This window comes from Monodelphis domestica, chromosome 1 (genome assembly GCF_027887165.1).
Source record: "Monodelphis domestica isolate mMonDom1 chromosome 1, mMonDom1.pri, whole genome shotgun sequence".
In the NCBI taxonomy this organism is placed as follows: Eukaryota; Metazoa; Chordata; class Mammalia; order Didelphimorphia; family Didelphidae; genus Monodelphis; species Monodelphis domestica.
In genome coordinates, this window is record NC_077227.1 from 659,713,594 (window position 1) to 659,736,056 (window position 22,463).

The window sequence follows — 22,463 nt, forward strand, 5'->3', positions numbered from 1 at the left end:
AGCTCTTTTTGAGGTTGTAAAGAACAGGAATCTAAGGGAGTATACAAACATTGGGGAAAAACTGAACAAGTTATGATCTATACTTAAATATTATTGCATTGTAAGAAATGATGGAGATGGTTTTAGTGAAAACTGGGAAGACTTATGTGAACTGATAAAGAAAAAAGTGAAAAGAACCAGAATATTTTTTATACAATGACAACAATATGATAAAGACAAACATTTCTGAAAGAAATCAGGGACTTTGTAAGTACGAACCATAATACCTCAAAAAAAAAAGGTGAAGGACCAAGAGTGCAGAATGAGATATACAGATAGTGATAAGACAACTGACATGGCCAAAATGAAAATTTTTTGAGCTTGATTATACATATAGTTTTTCTTCCATTTTTCAGGAGGTAGAGAAGAAAAAGTAGATTTTTTAAAATATAAGAATGTTTTAAAAATAAGGAGCATTAAGTGCTAATTGTTTTCCTATTATTTGACCATCCTTGCATCCCAAGTACTAATCCAAATTGACGATAGTGAATAATTTTTAGCTATTCTGCTGTAGTCTTTACTAAGGTTTTATTTAAAATTCCTGTTTGAATATTCATGTGATGCTTTATAATTTATTATATATTTTTTATTATTTATTCTCTTTATAATTTATATTTCTCTTTTTTAATTTATAATTTATATTTTTATATTTATAATTCTCTTTTTCTACTTTATCTTTCCTTGTTTAGACATTAGGATTAGACTGATCTCTTAGAAATAATTTGGCAGGTTGTTTTCTGCCAAAATAATGAAAACTTACTTTCTCATTTTTTTATTGTACAGAGCTTTCATTTTTAAATCAACCTAACGTGTAGAAAAGTTGATAGCATTTATTTTATTAATATCTTTGAGCATTCTTTCATGGTTTTTTTTTTTTAAACCCTTACCTTCCATCTTGGAATCAATACAGTGTACTGGTTCCAAAGCAGAAGAGTGGTAAGGGTTAGGCAATGGGGGTCAAATGACTTGCCCAGGGTCACACAGCTAAGCAGTATCTGAGGCCACATTTGAACCCAGGGTCTCCTGTCTCTAGGCATAGCTTGCAATCCACTGAGCCACACAGCTACCCCAGATATAGTTTTTAATAATTTACAATTCCTTTGAGAAGTGTTCATATTCTTTAAAGATCACTTATGCACTAAAGAATGATTCTTAAGACTTATATTTATATTAGTTGTCTGCATATTTTGAATATTTGATTCTTGTTAAAGACATCTGATATAACATTTTTTTTCTCCACAATCAACAGTTTTCCTCATTTTCCCAGAAGCATTAATTTTCTTTATGCAAATTCTATTAAAACTCATGTAACTGAAACCATATATTTTATTTTTTGTAATTACCTCTTTTATTTTATAAATTCATAGCTATGAAATGTACCTGATCTGGTTCTCTTCTAATTTTTGGACAACACCTTTAACTTTTCAGGCCAAAAATCCATTTAGGGTTTATTGTGGAGTATGGTGAAAAAAGGAAGAATTTCCTAAACTGCACAGTATCTGCTATAGCTTATATACACCAGGAGAAGCAATTTCCTAGGTACTGAACCCAGGAAGATCTAAATCAATTACCTCTCAGGGCCAAGTCAAATCTTTTAAAATCTTTTAAGATAAAAATTCCAGACAAAAAACTAATCTGTATCAGTAAAGGGAGTTTCCAAAACAGGAGCTCCCTGATTCCTCCCAAAATGATGAACTTACAGATCAGAATACCCAAATTCTCTCTCTCTGTCTTTTCTGATAAAGTCTGAGTTAAAAAAGTCTACTTGTTATGACACACATGAAATTAATTTAGTAGCAGTATTTGCTACTGGCTAAAAAAGGAAAAAAAGATTGCCATCTGTTTCCATGGAAATGCCACATCAAATGACAATTTTAAAGGGATCAAATTCAATATTGTCAAAATATACTGTCAGTCCCACTCAATAGAGTACTAAGCTTCACAAAAACAATTGCATGCAATCAGTTCACAAATTGCCTATAAATTGTTCATATATAGCAATTTTTCAAGATAGCCAATTCATAAAACTACAATATTTGGGGCTATTTATTACAACATGGTGTGCTTTATTTTAAAACTGTTTTTTTACATCTCAATTCACAATTAAATATGAGCAAAATTTTGTCATGTGCATAATTCATAAAATAAGGAAAAGATGTGGGATCCATAAGTTCAAGAATTCCAATTTGATAGCTTCCAGTTTTCTGCCTGATACGACCTTAACATTGTTCCTCACTCATCATATACAAACAGAATCAAGGTAACAGATTTTTGTGCATTAATATGTTGTTAGCTCTGTGTATTTATATATACATATATATGTACATGTGTATGCATCATATAAGATAGCTAAGCCAGTTCTCAGGACACACATTCAGTTTGCCAAGCCCAAGACTCAAAGCCTCAATGACCTGGGAGAGATCTTGGAGATTGGGTTCCTTTGCTACCACCTTCATGAAACAGGTCATTTCCATGACAAGATCAGGCATAAGAATAAGCTTATAGTAGAGAAATATTAATCTTACATCAGATAAAATAGTAGTGACATCCTTAATATGTTCATACTATAATTCAGTACCTAGTACAATACAATGCCCTGCATATTAGCTGAATAAGAAGCACATTGACAAATATCTGCCAGGAACAGTTTTTTAAAAATACAAATTATAAATATCCACTTAAAAATAAAAAAATAAAATAAAAATAAAATAAAATAAAAAATAAAAATATCACTCATAATGAGAGCCCAAACAATTGAGGTTTCATCTCACACTGCAAATTAGCAAATTCTAAAAACAGACCGTGAAACAGACATGCTAATGAAGAAGAAAAGAAATAAGCATTTATATAATGCCTACTATGTGCCAGACACTGTGCTAAATGATTTATAAACATTATTTCATTTTACTCTAGCAATAAATCTGCAAGGTAAATATATTCTTGTTATTACCATTTTATACATAGAGAAACTAAGGCACAGAGATTAACTGATCTGCCCAGTTAAGTACCTGTGGCCAGATATGGCCTCTTGTCTCTCTTATTCCAGGCTCAGCTCTCTGTCCACTGAACCACTTCACTGACTCTTGGGGGGGAAACAGCATTTTTTAAATCCCTATCAAGTGCCAGGCACTGTGATAAGCACTTTAAAATATTATTCTTTTGGCAAAATACTATTTCACTTAATGAAGCTGCGAATATGAATCCCACTACAGGGTACATACTCCTAAGAACAAAGACAGATATTTACCAAATAACAATTTGTGGTAGCAAAGACCTGGAAAACAAAACAGATTTAAAAAAAACACACAATGATGCATTAATGTAATAGAATATTAGTAAAAAAAAAAACACTTATGATTTTAGGGATTTTGACTTTTCAAAGATTTAAGTTATAGAATATAAACTTCATAGTACACTTACGTCCCCCATCTTCAGGATATATGTACCCATTATATAGGATTTTTTTATTAAATAAAGGACACAGTGGTAAGGCAGAAAGCAATGAAGCTGGAATTGAGACTTGGCCTAGCTTGGCTGCTAACTAGTTTGTGACCTAGGGAAATCTAATATCTCTACGTCTGTTTCCTCATTAACAAAACTAATGATTCAGAGAAACATGGAAAGATTTTATGAACTGATAGAATAAAGTAAACAGGGAAAAGGCACTCAATACTGGATTTATGATTTTGTTGGCATAAAAAATCCCTATGTGAAGGGAAGAAAATTCCCCTCCACCAATAGATGTTACCACAGGACCAGGACTGAAGTCAGTCAGTACACATTTATTAAGAACCTACTATGTGTCAGGCATTATAGTAAGAGAAGCAAAGTCTCTGCCCTCACAGAGCTCACAATCTAATTGGAAAGTCAACAAGAAAACAAATAGAGTATAAACCAGCTACAAATATGATAAATAGGAAATAATTTAAAGAGAAGTGATTAGAATTAAGGGAGGGAGGGGGCATAGCTGGGTGGCTCAGTAGACTGAGAGTCAGGTCCAGAGATGGGAGGTTCTGGATTCAAATGTGGCCTCAGATACTTCCTAGCTATGTGATCCTGGGCAAGTCATTTAACCTCTATTACCTAGTCCTTACCACTCTTCTGCCTTAGAACCTATTAAGAAGGGTTGGGAAAAGCTTTCTATACAAGATAAAATTCTAGTTGGGACTTAAAGGAAATGAGGGAAACCAGGAAGTGGAGATGAGGAGGGAAAGCATTCCAGAATGGGGGACAGCCACAGAAAATGCCCAGAGCTGAGTTCTGAAACAACAAGGAGGGAAATGCCACCAGATTCAAAGAGTATCAGGCATGTTTGCTTGGGCAGCACATATTCAAAGAGTGGGGGGTGAGCAGTAATGTGTAAAAAGAAAAGTAGGGGTGGGGGCTAGGTTATGAAGGGTTTTGATTAACAAAGAAAAGAATTACTGCTTAATTCTAGAAGTGATAAAGAGCCATAGCAGTTTGCTGAATTGGGGGTGGGGAGGCAGTTTGACCAGTACTTTAGGAATATCACTTTGGCAGCTGACTGAAGGCTGATTAGAGACTTGAGGCAGGCATTGCAAAAGTCTAGATATGAGACAATGAAAGCCTGCACCAGAGTGGTGGCATGTCTGAGGAAAGAAGAGGTCTTATTCTAGATATTGCAAAGGGGAAATCAATGGGCTTTGGCAACAGATCAGATATGGAGAGTAAAGAACATTGAGGAAGGATGACTCCTAGGTTGTGAGCCTCTAGGACTGGGATGATGGTGCTGCCTTCTACAGTAATGGGGAAGTTATGGGGAAAGTCAAGTGCGGGACATATTGAGGTATCTGAATGACAGTTGGAGATCTGAGATTGAAAGCTGGGGAAGGATAAATAGATTTGAGGATTATCAGCATAGAGATAATTAAATCCATGACAGCCGATGAGATCATCAAATGAAATAGTAGTAGGGCATTTATGGCTAGATGGCATTATCTGGATGAAGATCCATCAAAGGAGACTGAAAATAACTTATAGGCAGGAAAAGAACCAAGAGAGACTAGTGACCCAAAAATCTAGAGAAGAGAATATCAAGAAGAGGATGATCAACAGTATCAAAGGCTATGCAGAGGTAGAAAAGAATGAGGCCTGGGAAAAGGCCATTGGATTTAGACATTAAGAGAACACTGGTAACTTTGAAGAAAGTCCAAGTATGGGAGTAATTATAATAATCATTAACATTTGCCCTGGAAAAGAGATAATGAAACATACCTCCCTCCTTTCAGCAAAGAGGTAAGGGGGCCATAGGGATAGAATATTACCTAATTTGTCACCCAAAGTAATGATAAAACTTGCTTTTTTGCTTACCCATTTTTCTTTGTTATAAGGAAATCAGAAAATAATGTATATAAAAACAAAAGTCATTGGTGAGTTACTTTTTAATAGTAAATTTCTTTCATAGATGATCTCTAAGACCTCACCAGCTAACTCAATTTTACTATTTTAAAAAATAATTAAATACCTTTATAGCTACACTATTGTTAGGTAAATCATAAATATGAATAACATTTAGTACTTGGTAGTACTTGGTAGAATGCTAATGTCCAATTTTAATGCATTTATTATGAAAACATTTTTATGAGTCTTAGCCTACATGATTGGGGATGTAGACTCTAAACGATCACTCTATTGCAAACATCAAAAATATGGAAATGGGTCTTTATCAAAGATACATGTAAAACCCAGCGGATTTGCTCGTTGGCTGTGGAAGGGGAGAGGGAAAGAACATGAATTGTGTAACCACAGGAAAATATTATAAATAAATTAAATTAAGGTTAATTAATTAAATTTTTTAAAAATTAAAATTAAAAAAAAAAATGAAGTCCTAGCCTGACAAAGGAGCTATTCCCTAATATCTGGCGTAATTTCATCATCATTGTCCAGCAGAGGACAACAGTATCATTTAGAAAACTTTTATTAAAATAATTTTGCAATGCAAGGAGAAATTTTTTTCCTCCCTTGAAGCAAAAAATTGAACTGAAACTGTTAAGTTGACTGAAATGAAATCTTTTTTGACATTTTAATGCTAGTACAATTCATTAATTTCCATAAAGTTTGTAACACAACTTCTTTAAAACTTCTAATTTTGATAATGAAATAATCAGATAGATTCCACATCTTTTTTTATTGATTCTATTTATGTTATTGATCTTGTCTTGTCTTGCCTATCATAAATACAACTGCTAGGTTAAGTATAATTAATTTAAGTATTATATTTTTTCAAATATTTCTCATTAAGTATGTACTCTTCAAATGCTCTAAATCATTATTAATTGGAGAAATGCTAATAAAAACAATTCTGAGAATGACCTGACACATCAGATGGACTAATATGACAGAAAAAAATTACAAATGTTGGAGGGAGAGACACTAATGCACTACTGGTGGAGCTGTGAACTAATCCAATCATTCTAGAGTGCAATATGAAAGGACAATAAAACGTTGATCAGCAATACCACTCCAAGGTCTGTATCCCAAAGAGATTGAAAAAAAAATGGAAAAGGATCTATTTGTACAAAAATTTTATATCACTTCTTTTTGTGGTGGCAAAGAACTGGAAACAAAGGGGATGTCCATCAATTGGGAAATAACTTAACAAGTTGTGGTTATATGCTTCTAATGGAATACTATTGCCATAACAAATGATGAGCAGGATGATTCACATGAACTGATACAAAGTGAAATGAGCAGAACCAGGAGAACATTGTACATAGTAACAGCAGTCATTTGTACAGTGATCAACTGTGAATGATTTAGCTATTCTCAGCAATATAATGGGAATTCCAATGGATTTATGATGAAAAAATGCTATCTAACTTGTGCCTTTTAAAATGGATCTGAACCCTGGGAGACTACATCTCCCAGGACTCTCTACCCCAGCTTCCTCAGACACATCCCACTTCCTTTGTATAAAAGAAAGTATGAGAGAAGACCAGGTTTGGGTGCCTTTTCCAGAGAAGAAGAGCCTTTTTCCCCACAGCGCCTTTTCCCCAGAAAGAGTCTTTGGTCCCTGCATTGCTGCCGGAGATCAAATTTTCTCTAGTTATCCCAAACTTTTCTTTTCTAGCCCAAATAAAACTATCTAACTATCCCTGGAGTCTCACTTGATTTAATTTAATTCCCAAGCCTGGTTATAGTTTACAAGAAAACGTGGTCAATTTCCCTACCGGGACTGGGGTGACCTTCCTTCCCTTCCTTTTCCCTACCTTTTCCTTCCAATTTCCCTTCAACAACCTCCAAAGGAAGAACTGATGGAAGTCTAAATGTAGGTTGCAGTATACTACCTTTCACTTTTATTTTCTTTGTGAAAACAAACATTTGGTTTTTTTTGATGTCTTCTATAACATGACTAATATTGAAATGTTTTACATGAGTGCACACATATAATCTATATCAAATTGCTTACTGTTTCAGGGAGGGAAGAGGAAAGGAAGGGAGAGAAGAAAAAATTTATTTTTACATACAATTAGAAAAAAATTCAAAAGTAAATATACACTAGGAAACAAGAATATACAGTCCCTCTAAATCTTGTGAACAACTCAAATGTAGCATATGTTCAATAAAGCAGATCCTCAGAGGCATAAGTTGAATATGGACAATATATCCCAAAACTTAAATTTTAAAACAATACAAAAGCAGGGCATCTAACTGGCTCAGTGGATAGAATCAGGCCCAGAGACAGGAGGTCCTGGGTTCAATTCTAGCCTCAGACACTTCCTATTTATGTGATACAGGGCAAGTCATTTAACCTCAGTTGCCTAGCCCTTTACCACTCTTCTGCCTTAGAATCAATATTTTGATAATGTTCTCTCATTTGTCAGCAACAAAGATAAGCAAGGAAACATTCTAGTTGTCCCAAGTATCATATTAGCACACGATTTCTGAAAAAGTCTTTATTTTATATGAAAACTAGTATTCTGCAATTCACAGTAAAGCTGAAATGAGTTCATGGAAGGAATTTTAAAATATTGTTTTTTGATTTTTTTTAGGGATCAAAGTTTCTGAGAACAAAGGATTAAGAGCAGAAATTTCTTTGTAATTGTTTCACTCAAAGCTTTGTCATCAGAAGATAGATCAAGCACAGATAAGACTATAGATTATTTGATTTAAATTTGCTAAGAATCCAGTCATCTGAAATAAAAACATGTAATAACCCACCAGGCAAGTCTTTGGAATGACAGCTCATGAAGCTAAAGATAATAGCTATCTTTTATATAGTACTATGTGCTAGGCACCGTGCTTTACAATTATTTCATCTGGTTCTCCCAAGCACCCTGAGATATAGATGTCATCCCCATCCCCTATTTTAATGAAAATAGGAGAAGGAAATAAGTAGGCTTGTAAATTATTTTCTATAATGAACCATATATTCACATATACAAATGAAAACTGGAAACTGTGTATGTATGCATGTATGGGCACGCATACATATTATATATATATATATATAAAACAAAGTTTATCAGATATTTTAATTTATTTTAGAAAATTATTTTATATAACACTGGAAAAGTTGCTTTTTTCAAATATTTCTCATTAAGTATACACTTCACCATCAAACAAGAATATACTCTCCTAAGTCTTGCTAAGCTGAATTATAATTACAACTTAAAAGGAAGCCAGCAATGTTAATAGTCAAAATCTCAGAGGAAAGAAAGTGTTCCAGGCATGGGGTATAGCCAGAGAAAATGCCCAGAGGCAAAATATGGAAGTGTCTTGTTCAAGAACCAGCCATGGGGCCAGTGTCACTGGTTCAAAGAATACAAATTAGGGAATAAGGTGTAAGAAGACTGAAATAGTTAGGGGGGCAAGGTCATAAAGGGCTTTAAATGGCACACAAAGCAGTTTGTATTGACTCCTGGAAGCAATAGAGAGCTACTGGAATTGACTAAGTAGAAGGGTGGCATGGCCCAGAGCTACTCTTTAGGAAAATCACTTTGGTGGCAAACCAAAGGATGGATTGGGAGCAGGGAGGGATTTAAGGAAGAAAGATCAACCAGAAGGGTATTGCAATAACCAAGTATTAGGTGATGAGGTCTTTCACTCATGTGGTGGCAGTGTTAGTCTGAACCAAATAAATTACAACTAAACCCCACCTCTTATCTATGAGGCTCAAGATGAATTACAATCCATAAATAAAGTACTTTTTAAACCACATAAAGTACCATGTGTCAATCATTAATCTGTTGAACTTTAACCCTTTTAGAGCTCAATCTGCTATTAGTCCCATTGAATACTTGATCTAATACCAGAAATTAAAACAGAAATACTAAAACAGAAATTTCTAATTTTATGCACTATTTTGTTAACATTTCTTTAGCCACAAGTTTAAAATGATATACTATTACCAATAATTATTTAACAGCTGTTTAATTTTTAAAAAGCAAGAGTGTCATTAATAGGCATTAGTCTCCAAAAGACCACTATAAATATGTTAGTTTATGTACCTTTCCTCTATCCTGTTCTTATCCAGTAGTGGCTGTTTAATCCATTGATTAAGCAGTCTTTGGCCTTGAGGTGTTTTGCACTTATTCAGCAATGCAGCAAGAGACTGAGTACCACTTTTGTCTTCAGCAGAGCCCTAGTAGCAGAAAGTAAGAGATGAGATGATAGACTTAGCATGTATTACTGAGCCAAAGATTTAAATAATGGATAGTTTATAATATAATTCACAATGTATAATCAAGCTTTTGCTCAATGGTACTATTGTATTGACATAAGATACTTTTTCTGTAACCTTAAGGCTAAATCTATTCAAAATCAAATGCAAGGATTTCATTTGTTGTAAATTTATTTGTATAACTATTCTGTATTACATTTAAGAGTAGAAAAATAAAATATAGCAATTAGAATTTATTGTAATATCTATTAAGTATATATTAAAGCATACTGTACTAAACATTTAAGAATGCTATATCCCTTTCATATAACATGAAACTGTGGCTCAAGTCCTGCCCCAATATCTTATGTTGTGGAAATGTCCCTGGGTTTTATTTTTTAACATGTTTTAATCATTTCTGACTGTGTTCTTGAAGGTCATTTTCTAGAATGAGATCTATGAAAGGTTTTTAAATGATGACAAAGCTTCAAGTAGGTACCCAGTGAAAGACTTGCCTACTTAACACCTGAAAATGTCATTACAAAGTAGGACCTTAGATGTGGCTTTTTGACCATAAATCATAAAAAAGGTTTTCACAATGTGTTTCTCCACTGATGAAAATTACCAGCTCTTAAAAATAGATCTTTCCATCCCAAGCTTCAAATTTGGATATTTTTTTTACCTGAAAAAGATTAAGAGCTCTGACAGCTGCATTATCCAACTTCATATACTGGCTGAGGTCAAAGGTGGTCAGTTCAAATTGTCCAAAGTTTGAATCATCTGATAAAAGTTCTAAATACTTAATCACAGCCGATAATGATGAAATTGCAACCTAAGATTAAAGAATTTCAAATATAAGATTGTAGCAGCATGAGGAGAAATTAAGGGCAAATAGGTAATTAAGAATTTTTAAAAGTAAATGATTTGATAAAGACAAATCTCCAGCAACATAATTTCCCCTGGTTTAGGAAAAACAGGCACACTATCTATTGAATGATCTATTGAAACTATGTGGCCAACTATTCTGGAAAGTAGTTTGGAATTATGCAAATAAAGAGACTAAAATGCCTATACCCTTTAACCTAAAGATTCCACTAGTAGACAAATACTCCAAACAAGTTAAAGATTAAAATAAAAGACCCAAATACACCCAAAATATTGGTAGCAGTGCTCTTTTACAGTAGCAAAGAACTACAAGCAAAGTAGATGGTGATGAAATGGGGAAACTGCTAAACATATTATGCTACATGAATGGAATGTATTATCATTGCACTATAAAATAATGAAAAGTATACAGAAAAGCATAGCAAGGCTTTTATGAACAGGTGCAAATAAAAGTAACTAGAACCAAGAAAACAATGAATACAACACAGAAAATTACACAAAAACTGTTGCAGCTGAATTTTGGGTAATTAGAATGACATGTCTGATCCCACAAAAAAAGACACAAGAAGGTACCTTCCTCTCTTATTTGTATAGCTTTGGGATTATAGGTGTGGAATACTACATAGACAGACTATCAGACTGGTTTCTCTTTTTTTTCTATTGATACAAAGAATGGCTCTCTGGGTAATTAAAGATAGATAAATCTATATATACAGGAAATAAGAATAAGATGTCAATAAAGTACTTTTAAAATCATTTTCTCTGGTTTCTCTATAATCCAAAACAACAACAGTCAGGCAAAAGGAACAGAACTTGAAAGCAAAATTCTAATTAAATAACAAACACTTATAATGTGACTGTTCTACTAGAACATAAAACCAAATGTTTAAAAGGAAACACAGAAGATACCTAATTTAACAACACTTTGAAGCAAACAGCTGAATCATAAATTTTATATTAGGGGATGAAGGAGATATAAAAACAAAAGACAGAAAAAGTATGATCAAGAAGAAGCAATCAAGAAAAATATGCATTAATGGCATCAGGTGTATATTTTCAAAACAGGAAATAATAGTGCTGCAACAGCTTAAATCTCTTGATAACATTTTAATCAAAGCAACATGTTTGTTGGTACTACTTGAACAGCTGCTCATCATATTGCATTAAGTCATTTTCTATTTCTCTCATAAAACCAAAAGAAAAGGTAAACTATAAAATTGGTTCACAGCAGATCTCCCTTAAAAAGAGGATCACATATAGAATGTTACACATACTGTGAGATGTGTTCACTGTATTAATGTGTCGGTTGGCCTTGCTTAACTTTCTTTACTACATGTAAAGACTCAATGGAAGTGAGCAATGGAGAGAGACAGGTCTATCTGCAAAGGAACATACTATAAAAACAAAAGAAATTAAATGTACTCTATAAGCATATTGTAAATAGAAGAAATATTATTTTCACTTTAAGAATAAGCTCATTCATATGTATATGGCCTGAAAATTTTTAATGGCTAAAAAACTGTTTAAGCTTCACTTAAGTGAAAGTAGAACTGGAATTTCTCCAAAACATTTGTGGTGATACATAAATGTTTACTTTTTTCCCTATTCAAGTACAGAAAGATTCCCAAGACTCCTCAATTTAGTCTTTTCTATTATTTTACTGCCTAAAATCAGTATACAAACCAATTCTAAACATAAAAATATGAAATCTAAACTTTGAAAATTCAATATTGGCATTAAACTTACACAACCTACAAAGAATTCTTTCAAGCAAAAAGAAAAAAGAAATTGAAGGTATGTAGAACTATAATGAAATTCACTAGTAAAAAGACAAATTATTTACATAGGTCCTGCTCTTAGGAAAATATTTAGAGTTTTTCATTTCAACATTGAGATCAACTGAAGGTTAAAAGAAGGAAAATGATAAATATCATTTGCCATGAATGTAAACAGAGTTTGTGTGCTAGAAACATCCACTAGGAAAATGAGTTTTAAGATTTTTGAAAACAAAATTGACATACCTGATTCTCCATCTCCGGCAATACAGCACTATTCACTTGATCTCCCTTTTTGCTTTTCAACAAACGGTTAAGGTCCTGAACAATATCTTTTGCAGCAAAATCAACTTTCTTCCTCTCTGTGATCAGAATTCCTCCTCTCTCAATAACCTGTTTTTAAAAACAAAAAATTTGTTCCATACCAATAATTTAACTAAAAAACAGAACTTGAAAACCTTTAAAAATATTGATTAAAAAATAAAAAGATTATTCAATGTATGCTTATAGAGTACCAATTAAATTATCACAATTATAATTGTTGGGGGCAGCTGGGTAGCTCAGTGGATTGAGAGCCAGGCCTAGATATGGGAGGTCCTGGATTCAGATCTGACCTTGGACAGGTCCTAACTGTGTGACCCTGGACAAGTCACTTGACCCCCATTGCCTAGCCCTTACCTTGGAGTAAATACATAGTATTGACTCCAAGACGGAAGGGAAGGGTTTAAAAAAAAAATTTATAATTGTTTTAATATCATTGTTATGGTATTTGTCTTTCTTTCCTCAGTTCTTTATTATGAGTGACATAATTATTTCAAAAACACAACACAAAATGTTCTTTAAAAAATGTCAAACGTAATGGACTTCTCCATTAGTGTCAATGCAATGTCCCTGAACAATCTGCAGGGACCAAGGAGAAAAAACACTATCCACAAGCAGAGGACAAACTGTAGGAGTAAAAACACTGAAGAAAAGCAACTGCTTGACTACAGGGGTTGAGGGGATATGACTGAGGAGAGACTCTAAATGAACGCTCTAATGCAGATACCAACAACATGGAAATGGGTTCGAACCAAGAACACATGTGAAACCTAGTGGAATCGCACGTCGGCTGGGGGGGGGGGGGGGGGGGAGGAGGAAAAGAAAATGATCTTTGTCTCCAATGAATAATGTTTTGAAATGACCCAATAAAATATTGTTTAAAAAACAAACAAACTCTTACTTTCTGTCTTAGAAAAAAATGTTTAACCTTTTTTTGGAAATCAGAACTAAATTTATCATTTTAGGTGAACAATATTTCAAAAAATGTTTCTTATAAAACATCACTAGAGCAATTAAATGGTCATTTCAAGTTCTGAGTTTTCTCTAGTGTTTTTTCCTAAGATTTTTTGTTTTACTTCATTAATAATAAGTCATTTATGAACTCTGATCAACACAATGGCCAATCACAATTCCAAAAAATTAAACACACTACCCACATTCTAATAGAAAGGTGATGGATTCAGAGGGCAGATCAAAGCATGTTTTCCTTCCCTTCTTTCTAATTGGACAATGCTAATGTGGCAATTTGTTTTGCATGACTGTATATATTTGTAATGGGCTTTGTTTTGGAATTTGGCTTTTTTCCCCTCTTCTCAATTAGAAGAAGTGGGGAAAAAAATTTGGAACTGAAAATAAAAGTTTATATAGGAAAGCTTTTCCCCCTTTCTTACCTGTCTCAGTTTTCCCATGTCCCCAGCAGTTTCACCTCCTGGTAGGACACATTCCTTTGGGCCAATTTGAATCAGCAGTGCTTCCAGATTGGAGAACTGATCATTATCTGGAAACTCACACAGTCCCAGCTTCCTCTGTATGGAGTCAACATACCCAACTCCAACTAATCTTTGGCCATCAACAATGGACAGCTTAACACCAACACCACCAATGGAACATGACATGTCATTGTTGCCAAAGAGAATTTCTTCGAATTGGGAAAGGTTACCTGGTGAAGCCTTAAAAAAATAAAATAAAATAAAATAAAATCACCAGCAACTATTTTAAACATCCTTTTGGATCCTATTAATATAAACAAGATAAAATAGCTAATGTTAGTTAAATGTATTTGAAAAGCTTTTACAGGAGCAAAGTCACCACACAGTAAAGACTAAGAGGAAAAGAATCTTTGCATTAAATAACTGACTAGGGTGTATATCCAAGATATATTGAGAACTATCACAAATACTTAAGAAAAGCCACTTCCAAAAGAATACAATGTCCAGGATATGAAGAAATAATACAAAAGAACTACAAACTATGAATAACTACATAAGAAACTGCTCCAACTCACTAATAAGGGTAATAAACAAGACACACACACACACACACACAAGTTCTACTTCAAACCCAGAAAAATGGCAAAGATGAGAAAGCTATGGATTTCTCCAACTCATTCTGGAAAGCAATTTAGAATTGAGTAAAGAGACCACTGTGTTGGTGAACACATGGCATGCATGCTGGAGGGGGCTACTCTGTCCCCCCCCCTCCACAGCACCAGAGAACATTTTTCACATGCCTCACCCCTAGCTCAAAGTGAGCACTTTCTGCCTCCCGTGTCTGGGGTAATGTGGGAGGCTCACAAGTGGCTTGAGGGTGCAATTTGGGTACTCAGTCTCTGAAAGGTTCCCCAACACTTGACTATGACCATAACATTTCACTTAGGATGAGGTAAGGATATTGCACAAACACAAACAAGGAACTCAAAGATGAAAAGAATGGTTCTAGTACTTTATGTGGTAGCAAAGAACTGGAAAGAAAGGAAATTTAAATAGGTAGAGGAATGGCTAAATGACTAAACAATTTGTGGGGCCAAACACAAAGACTTAAATGAACTGATGCAAAGTGAAGAAAGCAAAACAAGGAAAACAATATATCCAAATTACAACAATGGAAATGGAAATAATAAAATAATCACTATGTATGTATGTACATAAGCTATGAAGTTATTTTGGCCAAGATTAATCCCTAAGATACAAGAAAGTAAAAGGAAGGAAGCATGGATGTAGAATACGGATATCAAATTTGATTGATAAAACTGGTTAGTCTCTTACTAAACTGTTTTATTCCTGTTAAAATTTGCTATAAAAGATGGTTCTCTAGGAGGGGAAGGAAGAAAGGGCATGTATATTAGGAAATGCAGCTAACATAAAAACAAAAGATGTGAATAAATATTTTTCAGAATCATATGAACAAAAGCCATAAATTTTACCTAGGACTAACCCTGCCAACTTTATTAATAAAAATGTCTGAAATACTCAAAGTATTAATCATATATTATTCTGAGACAGCTTTAGATTTACTTTAATGATACTGAATGGCAAGGAAGCTTTTCAGGAAAATATTTTCTTCCTGATGGGTTCCCTTGTTTTCTTGCTGACCTGACTGAAGTCCTACTAAAAAGTTATATCAGAGAAAATATTCACAAATGGTAGCTGAATAAATTCATTAAGTATCTGCTATTTGCAAAGCAAACCTACAGCTTTTTTTTTTTAACCCTTACCTTCTGTCTTAAAATCAATACTAAGTAATGATTCTAAGGCAAAAGAGTAGTAAAGGTTAAGCAACTGGGGTTGTGACTTGCCTAGGGTTATACAGTTAGGAAGTGTCGTTAGTCAAATTTGTACCCAGGTCCTCCCAACTCCACATCTGGAGATCTATTTACACAGTGTTGCCTTGTTCTTCTCCGGCTGTTTTTGAATAAATTTAAATAGACTGAGGAAAACAGAAGTTTGAAAATTGTCATTTAAGGCAACTGAAAAACTTCAGTATCAAAGTTTCAATTATTAAAATGTCAGGAAAAAAATCAGAATTTAAAAACTAGAAGGACTTTAAAAACCAAGTCCAATACTCTTATTCTATAAGAAAGGAAATTGCATCAGAGGCTGTAAAATTGGACTTGAACTCTGGACTTCAATCCCCACAATTCCTTGCTCCACTTCCCCAGAATGCTTTGTAATCTCACCTGGGCTGAGATTGAGAAGGTATTTAACCTGATTGCAAAAGCTTTTAGCTCTCTTTTGGACTTCCGTTTCGGAGCAGACTCGTCTCTTCCGTGATGTGAGGTTATTTTGTCTAGGCCTCTGGCCTAGGCACATGTTTCTTACTTGTATATTCTTTAATCTTTAAACTTTAATAAACCTCTAAAAAATATAATACTCCTTGCAGAGAGAAACTAATTTCTACCTGCCTCAGTCTCCCCAAATTCCCTAATTTTAATCTTTACAAGGCATGTTAAGTAACATTTGCAAGGTCACACAGGTGGTTAATAATAAGAACCATAATGAGAAAGGTCTAGAACTCCAAAGTCTCCCTTCTCTAATTGCATGAATCTTGAAAATACTGGAATGATTCCAATTTCTCCCAACAAAACTTGCAGACCGACAATGAAAGGAATCTTTGCAGTGATTTACAAATCAGTTTAACAAAAAAAAGTAGGCAAATGGTTATATATTTATGTTGTTATATATATGCACACATGTAGTTAGTTTCCTTTTGGCATTGGCGGAAGGCGTTTCCTCTCTTGGGTATTGCTATAATGAGATCCTAACACTGAAGCCAAAAATATATATTTTTGAACTGTGTATTTCTAATTCACAAACAAGTACAGTGGAATCTGTATAATGCTAGTGTTGGGAGATTGAATAAAAAAACCACAAGAGAGTGAAAAGAACACTAAACTTATAGTAAGAAAATATGAGTTCAAGTACAAGGTCTAACACATTAAGGGAATGTGACAAAATAGATAGAAAGTCAGTCAATCAAGAAGACCCAGGTTCAAATCTCATTTATAACCTGCTTCTGTAACCCTGGGTAAGGCACCTAACTTTTCTGAATGTCCTAAGCAACTCTCCCAGACTCTTAATTTACAGAACAGTTGCACATTGAAGAAATTTCTGGTTTGGGCCAACCTCCCAGCCTCTCTTTTTTTTTTTTAATTTTTTTATTTTTAAACCCTTACCTTCTGTGCTAGTATGAATTCTAAGACAGAAGAGCAGCAAGAGCAAAGCAATTGGGATTAACTGACTTGCCTAGGGTCATATACCTGACAAGTGTCTAAGACAAGATTTAAACCCAGGCCCTTCCATATCCAGGCCTGGTGCTATATCCACTGAGCTATTTAGCTGTCCCTCCTGCCTCTCATTTAAAAAAATTATTATTAATGTGATTATCTGCAAGTCATTTAACATCCCCAAGTCTCAGCTTCCCTATCAGTAAAATGGAGGGAGGGAAAACATTACTTCACAAGTTGTAGTAGATAAAGTGTTTTATAAACAGTGCTCACTATAAATGGGAATCAGTACTATCAATATGTTCTATAAAGCTTTCCTTATATAGTCATATTTATGTTATATGATCCTCAAAATGTCTAAATCCATGTTATGTGTATTCAAGTATTAAAATGTACTTTTAAAAAATTTTATAGCTAAGGATTTACTGTTGGGCTTCTCACTATACAATCAGAAAACCGCATATGAGCCAGTATGTCACAAACATGTTTCTTTTTTAGCTATGGGCAGACAGTCTATGGGAATCAAGGCCTCTGCTGAACTCTTCTGCCATGCCTCCTCTTCTTAACAATGACCCCATGAAGACAAAGAGTCCAAGATTTCAAAAGAAATAGTATTTTAATACCTAAGTGAAGAATAAATACATAGGCACATAAAAAATGTCTGTTGTTCTTCAGTCAGTTCAGTCATGTCCAACTCTTCATGGCCCCAAGGGCCATGTCCGTGGAGTGTTCTTGGCAAAGATATTGAAGTAGTTTACCATTTCCTTTTCCAATACTTTAAAATGAGTTACATTAAATCTAAGAGTCTAAATTGCCATAAATGCCAATTTCTACATAAGATGTCACAAATGCCTAACAAAAGAAATTGAGGGGATTAGGACAGCAAGTGGTTAATTTTAAGAACTGAGTGAATCACACTGTCTCCATCTTGTGACTTAATTCTGGAGCTAGCTCAATTCCCTTTCTTTTAAATTATGAATCTAGTCCAACTTCAGTCTTATGGGGAAACATTGTTCAATTGTGGGAACTGGAGAAAACTTTGTGTTGTTTGAACTTAGCTCTGCATGGCTAGGAAGCTGAACTATCTCTACCTCCTGTTAAAGAGACCCTTAATTAAGGGCCTGTTATGCTAGAAAGATGGTCAGATCCAAGACTGATGGAAGGAGTTTTCTCAGTGTTACATCTCAAGGAACCCACATGTATTATCTGAAAACAGGCCCTATACTGATCTATCAGTTATTGTTTCTATGTTCCTCTGTTTACCAACATTTGGAGATAGTGAGACATCTTTTTCTGAACAAATAGGGAACTGTAACTATTTGCTCTCCCTCTCCCAATTTGGAAAGTCTCTAATCTTTTTTCCAATTAAAAATCAGATTATCTAATGTTGTATTGTTTCCTTTTAATTAACTAGCCTGTTGATTTATTGTTTTTAGCATGTCAAAGTCTGTCTCCCTATGTATTTGAGATTAGTCCTAAATTGAGAAAGGGGCAATTTGTTGGGCAATTGGGCATGTATTCCTTAATAAATCAAAATACTCTGAAGCTCAACTTCTGTTTCCTCAGTCATTTCATCTTATACCCACCACCTTTATTTAGGAATGGCTATTGCATCTCGATTCATCTTCCCACTGGCACAGAGGCATGAACTCTATTTCCCAAGGGACTGTCTTTTCCTAGTCAGTACTTTTGCTAGGAAATTCTTTCCTCTCAGCCCTCTCCTCTCTATCACTGCCAAGGGCCTCTGCCACTATGGCCTGACACTGCCCACAGAAAACCTAGACTACTGTTGCTATAAGAAGGCATGGATTGATAACAATGGTAGCAGCTCTATAATTGTGAGATTTTTTTTCCCTTTCTACTTTTCTTTGCAAGAAAAAAAAATTACCTTGAATGCCACATGCCAGTCATTCTCCTTGGTGGCCTTATTCCCAGCTTTATTCTTATAAACTTCAACTCTATACTGACGAACCAAGAGGAGGTCTTTTGAAAAAGATTCAAAATTCATTTTACTAAGCACAACACTTTCCAGTTTTTTAGAACCTAAAGGAAAAAGAGAAATTGCACATTTTAAGTTGATTGAAGATTTTATACTGACAAAAAGCAAAAAAAGTTCAAGTTTTCACAAGTCAAAACAATAAAAAACTTGTAACTTCAGGTTACATTACTATGAAAATAAATGTAATCAGCCAAAAAACATTAAGAATGATTTGGAAAAATTCTTAGCAACGCTTATATTCTGTAAATTGCTAACCCTATTCTTCTGTCACATATAACAAATATTCTTCTCTACTTGACAGTCCAGAGATCCATCATTTCATCTGTGGGAATGCCTCCACTGGCACATGTAACACCCCTGTGCTTCTAAGCTGCACTTCCATAAAATACACATCATCACATTATAAATTTTCTGGGGATGAGGAATGAGCTTCTTCCTGATCATTGACAGCAGGGCCCACAAATGAAAGCTGGAATCATACCAAAAAAGGACTGGGCTAGATTATACTCTACCAGCATAGCTTTGGAAAATCCAGCCATCTCTCTGCCACAACCAGTTGATAAGAATTTATTAAGTACTTACTATGTGCCAGATACTGTGACAGGAGTCCAGATATACAAAGAAAGACAGTTCCTTTCTCAAGGAGCTCACAATCTAATGGGGGAAACAGCATGAAAACACCTATGGACAAACAAGTGACTCACAGGAAAAACTGGGGAAAAGAAAGAGGGAAGGCAATAGAATTAATAGGAATTAGAAAAGTTCTCCAGTAAAAAGTAGGATTCTAGATGGGACCCAAAGGAAGCCAGGGGGTGATGAAGAGGGAGAACATTTGGGGCTCAAGGAAACACAGCAAAAATGCCTAGACTCAAGAGTAAATCTTAAAATCAACTCTCCTCTCAAGTACACATTATAAATGACATAGCCCAATATTTCAAACAGTGATAAATTCATTCAAAATTCATTCTTCTTGCTCTTTTAGAAGAAATATTGATAATCTCTATTAATCCCTAAAACATTTGAAATAACAAAAGTACTATACAGTTTGTAAGAAAATCTGTGACACACATATGTATATGAGTCAGGAATTAAAGAGCAAAAAAATATATACATATGAAATAGCTCTCCAATATCTTTAAATCTGATACATCACAGGGAATGAATCTCATCAGCTAGGGTGGACCAGGTCACTGAATCACCCTAGGCTGCAACTCTTTATAATTCACTTATGTGAGGAAGACAAAATAGAGGAAATCTGAATTCAGAGTAGCAGCAGGTAAAGTTTGGCTGGAATGTTGGGTATGTGAGGAGACTGCTGAATATGCAAGAGATCTGAATAGCAATAGCAGGAAAGGGAGGCTGAGTCTAAACTGTGAAGGACTCTATAGACAAACCATAGTTTTGTATTTTATCCTAGAGACAATAAGGAACAATAGTTGCTTCAAGAGCAGGAGAATTACATGGTCCTACTTAAGCCTTAGGAAGATTATTCCTAAAGAGGCCAACTATTCTTTAGGAGAATGGATTAGAGCAAGGAAAGACTAGAAGGGAAAAAAAAAATCAAATAGGAGGCTAATACAATATAATATAGTTCAAGTAAAAGGAATCTGAACTAAGGTCAACATCATGTGGACAGAAGAAAAAGATAAGCAAAAAAAAAAGATGTAAAAGATAGCTGAAGAACAGACTACACTTAACTGATTAGATGGAGGCAGAAAGAAAGGTTGTTAAGGCAAAGACTCTTATCAAGATGTCAACCAGAAAAAAATCAACTATCAAAGTAGTTATAATGGGCCTTTAATCACAGTAAAAAGAATCCAGCCTGGGTTGCCCCACAGCACCAAGCATTGGGGTCTCCAAAGAGATACATAGAAAGAGGTGGTTCAAAAGTCTTGAGGAGGGATGGACAGACACCCAGGTTACTGAATTTCCAGAAGCTGGAGCAAGTTGCAATAGTTAGAGGCTAGGGTGGTTGGGAATGGGTTTACAAGTTCTTTGGACTGGATTCTTCTTTAAAATTCAGTCCTCAGGCAAAGGAGTTAGTTTCTGAGTAGGCAAGAGCAATTCAGTCTGCCTTTTGATTTGATTATTCAGTCACTAAGGGAAAGAGTCAGAAGATTCTTCTCAAATAAAAGTACTCAAAGAAAATATAACAAAAAATGACAATAATTCCTAAACTGATTTACTCATTCAATGTTATATCAATAAATCTACAAAATGATTAATTCCATAGAGCCAGAAAAAATAAACGTCACTGAACACACTATTGATCCTTTGGTTTTTCACAGCCAATATTTGGTTTTTAAAGGTTAACAGTTCTAAAGAAAGAGAAGTCTTTAGTAAAGGACTTTCTCTTCTCCCCTTCTTTTCATCTGAAAACCCCTTGGCATCATCCCCACTCCTTTACTGTCATGAGTGCCCTTCTAGTTGGGGCTCTATGGCATTTATAAACACCAATACACAATTTAGAGAAACTGTCCAAATCTCTAAGTCAGGTAAGGATACAGGTTTATTGAAAGAGGGCCAAGTCTTCCAATAAAACCAGTCCTCTGGAATAGAGCAGAAGACCCTGAGCACGGTGAGACCTTCTTTTTATACCCCAAAGAATTAGACAAGCTTTTTACCAAAATAGTACAAAATAGACCTACCCCTCAAACAATAGAAACACCCAGAAGCAATATTCATTGGTTAGGTCAGCTAGGAAGCACTCCTTATTTGTCCATTACTTAGGACAACTAGGAAGCACCCCTAATTTGGTAAATCTTTTGACCATGACTTAATCACTTAATGGAAGGGGGGGGGGGGGGGGGAGAGCAGTGATGCCTGGGCTAAGAGTGAGTGGTGATGGATTGTACCTGGTTCTGGGCCGGAGCCAGGCCTAGTGCTGCATCCTGGATCACAAGTAAGGGTGAATGATATATCAACTTTGAAAGGTGCAGATGACACGAAGGCCTATGCTAAAGTAGTTATTTACTTAATTTAAAAATCTTAATATTTATGCTAGAATATTCACAAAAAACCTGCTAAAAATCATGACATGCTATTTTAGGATTACAATTATAATTAACTCAAGACTACTGCTAATATTAAAATCTAACC

General features: G+C 34.6%; 1 protein-coding gene across 1 annotated transcript in view; it reads right to left on the reverse strand.

Annotated features, from left to right (window-relative positions):
* The window catches only part of MSH2 (mutS homolog 2), a 76,683-nt gene that overhangs the window by 45,206 nt on the left and 9,014 nt on the right, over positions 1 to 22,463 (reverse strand). Inside the window, exons 2-6 of the mRNA XM_001382141.5 lie at positions 19,254 to 19,408; positions 14,034 to 14,312; positions 12,568 to 12,714; positions 10,344 to 10,493; positions 9,510 to 9,643 (exon numbers count right to left, since the gene is read on the reverse strand). Coding sequence (XP_001382178.5) covers positions 9,510 to 9,643; positions 10,344 to 10,493; positions 12,568 to 12,714; positions 14,034 to 14,312; positions 19,254 to 19,408 — 865 coding nt within the window. The remainder of the gene's footprint in view (positions 1 to 9,509; positions 9,644 to 10,343; positions 10,494 to 12,567; positions 12,715 to 14,033; positions 14,313 to 19,253; positions 19,409 to 22,463) is intronic.